Below are 4,853 nucleotides of genomic sequence, written 5' to 3'. Positions count from 1 at the left end.
TTAATAACTAATAATGTTATATATTTAAAATTTACGGTAAATAAACTTACATAAATAAATTATTTAAGTGGTGACTTATTTTTTAATATTTTAAGCAAATAAATGTCCATAATTAGTGGATTAAAATATAAATAAATTGAACAAGTTAAATTCTATTTAGTTTCATTGTTTAATTCTTTTTGTTAAATTTAAAACTGATTATCATCTTCCTTAAAAATAATTTAGAAAATGCAGTTTTCTTTTTCTATATATAAAATCAAGCAAATTAAATAAACTTAAACCTTTTAGTCAACATTTTTACTTCCATTTAAATTTAACAAAAATCAGAGAAAATTATTTATATAAACTCGTATTGTAAATAACTTACAGGACTGATTCGACATATGCAATACCAAGAAGTTAACAAACTACTTTGACCCATTTAAAAAGCAAAGTTAAAAATAATTTTAACTGAAAATTAAATACATATTTTAACTATATTATATTAACATTATTTTTAATTTTATATAAATAATTTGACATATAAATTATAATATATTCATATATTTTAAAAAGAACTTAAATATTTTATCATAATAAATTTTAATTCTAGACATTTATTATTTCATAAAAACAGCATTCCATAACCATTCAAACCGAACCCGGTCGCAAGCTTAAATGTCCTAACGAAATTCATAACACCGCATATATGGCTAAAAATTGATCAAACTCCCTTATACCCCCAAGAAAAGGGTAAAACAGAGCAATTACGAGCATGAATAAAGATGATGGACTGTATATTCATCTGCCTAATCTATAAATAGCAGTGAATATTTTGAACTTACATCACAACAATGAAAGGTAAAAGAATGCATAGGAGTATCACCCAATGAATATTGAATGATGAGCATGGTGAAATTGTCAAGAACACCTAGACAATCTTTTAAGCATTCAAGTTTTTTAAATTTATTAGTCTACACCAGTAACTCTCATCATGATACAGCAGAACATATGATTGTATACCAAAAAACAACGGCCTCTGTCAACATTTCAGGATCTTTCAATAAACGAAGTCCTTCAGGTTCTTCAACCACACTAAATATTCCTTCTTGTCTTTAGCAAACATGTATTCCTGCAAGAAATTGGTTGTGCTGGGCTTGATCCCCCTGATCTCGAGATACTTGTGAAAAGCCTTTTGCAGATTTTCATCCAAATCACTAAAAAGGAATGGAGAAGAAATGGTCAGAAAGTACGGGAGAGATTATATGAAAATAAAATAGATAATAATACTATATTCTTACAGGAACTCAGGCCCCTCGTATGCCAACTGGTCTTCGGATTCCTCCGACTGCTTAATTGACACGCTATCAATGGAAATCTCATCGGGAAAAGCCGTGACGCCAAATTCCAGAGACACTCCATTTCCTTTGAAAACACTCACAACTAAAGGAATGCTAGATTCAGTCTCATTCTTCTCATCATTTTCGTCATCCTCATTTTCTTCAGGTGCAATATTAGGGATGTCAACTTGAGCTCTGATAGTTTCATCCCCAAATTGTCCTTTAAGTTGTATGGTTCTTTCCCCGGGATTGTCCTCAATCTCAAAAGGAAAATCATCTGGGATATCAATCTGGAAAAGTTATACAAAAAAGACAATAAAATCAACCCATGAACCGATCCAATATTACTAAAATACCAGAGGAAATTCTATAGGACAAAACACATTAATGGCATTCCCGCAACAAACTATCCCTGACCATAGTTCGGGGCAAGGCTCGACAAGGAAAACGTTTTTCTATGTATATTTTAGTGGTTAAACTACACAGTACGTTTCAGGCAAATCAGGAAATGTCTTAGAAATTTCTGGTAATTTTAACCTTGAATATTAGATTGGCTTTAAAGCCACCATTTCTGTACATTTTCTTACATGAAATATACTTCATCAATTTAACAATAGTATGATATATCACAAACCTATGCAAAGACATTTCCAACGAGAAAAATAGTTACAAACTTCATTTCAGTTTCACCACTACCAACAAAAACTGCATTCAATATTGCAATATACTAACAAAATACACTTTACAGAACACCTCAAAGTATATTTACCAAACTTATAAGCTAATATTGACTCAAACCACTGATACCTCACTAATCATATATATTTATCTGCCCTCAGAATAAAATTTAGTGATAAAACTAAACAACATCGACTGATAAATAATCAAAAGTAATCACATATATGAAATTAAAAGAAAAAGGAAAAATAGTTAGATGAATAGGTTTAGACTTTTGGGCAGTAGGAAAAGATATGGCGGAAAGGAGACAAACCAAGAAAGTATAAAACCCCATATGAAAACCAACTGATCTATAATCTAGTTCTCACAAGATTCCTCCTAAAAATTTTCCTGAGCATTATAAATTTATTAGACAAAAGGTTTTTCAATCCAGGCATGTCATACAGCCGACTTTGCTAAAACACCAAGGCACTCAAATCCAACCATGGTTAGCAAACTAAAATTAGCAGAAGTTCATTGACTTAAACATTAATAAAGAATCAGACAGGGAATCCCAGTTAAAATACAACACTACAATAAAAGGCCTGTATGAGTTGTAGATATGCAGAAAAATAAAATTAGAATTATACAATAGATAACAATAAAATAATTTTAAACCACACGTATAGCAAAAAAAAATAAATGCTTCAAGTCAAACATTACAAACAGCAGCAATTATTATGTCCCACACAATTTTCCTAAAAATGACGCCCTGAAAAACTGAATGAACTAAGCAAATAAAATCAAGTGGCATATTATAAAACTCAGAAAAGAAACACAGGGTTCACAAACCACCACTACAACGTTCTGTTACCTATTCATAAAAAACAGCTCAAAATTACATACCCCTCATTTGAACACTGGTCTATTCCAATCGATTCGCATAAACCATCAATAATGGTACTCAACATGGGCATCCCTCAAGCCAATAACCAACTCAGGATAAACTTTTCCATAAAATGCTACACTTCTAAAAAAGAAAATAAGAAAAAAATTAAAATGTACTTCTCTGATTTCTCAAGTTAGTTTCTTAAAAATCCAAATTTTAACTTAACGCAATTTTTTTCTTACATTATCCTCCTAAAATTGCTTAGGAGAAACATATTTATCCAATCATACCCTTAAATTAATGCAACTTGAAAACAACCTTTACTACTTTCAAGGAACATAGGGCTATCTCACCATCACTACCATAAAAAAACAAAACTGATACCACATTCAACGTGGTTTTCCTATACTATAACTGAAGTCACAAGAAAAACCGAAAGAAAATTCACCAGCACAAGTATATTCTATTCAATATTCTTACAGACCCAGGAAAAGAAACTCATGGGGAAAGCGCAAAAAGGATAAACTTAGAAAAAGGAACAAAGCATTCTTCAAAGAAAGTAATAACAGTGAAAAAGAACAAATTACCTGGTGCTGAGTATGAATGTCTTCAAGGGCGCATTCGATCTCAGATTGAAGCACTTGAGCAAGATTTTTATCTGCGCTAGTCTGCGTTGCGAAGGCGTTTGCGAAACGTAGAGAGGGTACAACAGTAATCGCTGCTTCTCTATGGAGAGCAGAGAGAACATTCTGGAATGTTCTAGAAGATGACTGTGCTGTGGCGCGGCGGGCAAGCTGAGGTAACAAGGAGGAGGAGGCGCGGCGGAGCATTGCGTACATCGCCATTTCCGTGTGGACAGAAAGACTCGAGAGACAAAGGGTTTTAGTGTTAGGGTTTTGTGTATAGCAGTGAATTTTGGGTTTACCTTATTTATACAAGTGTGAATAACAAATGTATTTTTCACCCTAAATTTTGTAGGGTAAAATATTTTTCTCTTTAAATTCTCAAATTAGTGAATATGTCTTCTAGAATATTTTTATAAATTTTAAAGACGAATGTTAAAGTTTCCCTAAAATTTAAATATGTTTATAGAATTTCTTTTAAATATCAATATATTTTAGGTTTCCTTTTAACAATAACAATGACAAAAGATCTCACGTGAACTGTTTCTGAAAAAATAGTGGTCTCCACATTTAAATGTTTATGGGTTTCGGTTGGTTGAAGAATTCGTCTTTAAAAATATATTTATTTATATCTATATACAAATATGATTTGTTTTATTTGTGTATATATTTTTGAATAATAATAATTTAATTATATTATTGAATTATATGTATCTGATTAAATCTTTTAAATAATAAGATTTGATTATATATCTTTTAATAATAAGGATTTGACTATATCTTAAAATCATACCAATCCAATTATTTTAAGTGTTATTATTATAGGTTCTAAATTAGTTTTTTAATATCTATTTTACCTACCACTGCAATAAAAGCATTTCATTCTTATATGATATTTTGGAAGAAAAAAAATCTTAAACTCTTAACCATGAAATAGAAAGAAAAATAGCAAACAATAACAATAAATATAATAACATAATAATTATAATAATGGTGGGAGTATGCAAAATAAAGTCTTAGAAAGGTTCTAACTAATAAGATTTACTTATTTTAATAAATATGTTCTCTTGTAATCTTCTTTCTAAGTTTTTTCATTCATTTTTTTATTTATTTGAAGTTCAGAAAGTGTTTAAATGATCATTGAGACGAGATCTTCAACTTTATTTAATTAATTCTTATAAAAGAGTGAATTAGTTTCTACTATTTTTTTTAATTTTCATATTTTTCCAATACATCTGAATTTGTGGGATGTGTTGTCTGAGCCTTCCATTAGGTTCTCTACTAATAGGTGGTTCTAATGGCATGCCCTAACCATGCTTATGAGATTTGTAGGAGCATATATAGTTCTTTGATATGTGAGAGTTG

At 30.2% G+C, this 4,853-nt stretch overlaps 1 protein-coding gene across 1 annotated transcript; it reads right to left on the bottom strand.

Annotated features, from left to right (window-relative positions):
• Positions 1–699: 699 nt before the first annotated feature.
• Positions 700–3,783, bottom strand: LOC106771170 (uncharacterized protein At2g39795, mitochondrial). Its single transcript, XM_014657093.2, has 3 exons — positions 3,453–3,783; positions 1,281–1,609; positions 700–1,196 (listed from the first exon to the last, which is right to left on the bottom strand). Exons 1-3 carry the CDS (start codon positions 3,708–3,710, stop codon positions 1,040–1,042), a joined length of 744 nt encoding a protein of 247 aa, XP_014512579.1. The 5' UTR covers positions 3,711–3,783; the 3' UTR covers positions 700–1,039.
• Positions 3,784–4,853: the final 1,070 nt, after the last annotated feature.

This window comes from Vigna radiata, chromosome 8 (genome assembly GCF_000741045.1).
Source record: "Vigna radiata var. radiata cultivar VC1973A chromosome 8, Vradiata_ver6, whole genome shotgun sequence".
Classification (NCBI taxonomy): domain Eukaryota; kingdom Viridiplantae; phylum Streptophyta; class Magnoliopsida; order Fabales; family Fabaceae; genus Vigna; species Vigna radiata.
Note: the sequence above shows the minus strand (reverse complement) of the source record. Positions and strands in the feature narration are given on the sequence as shown.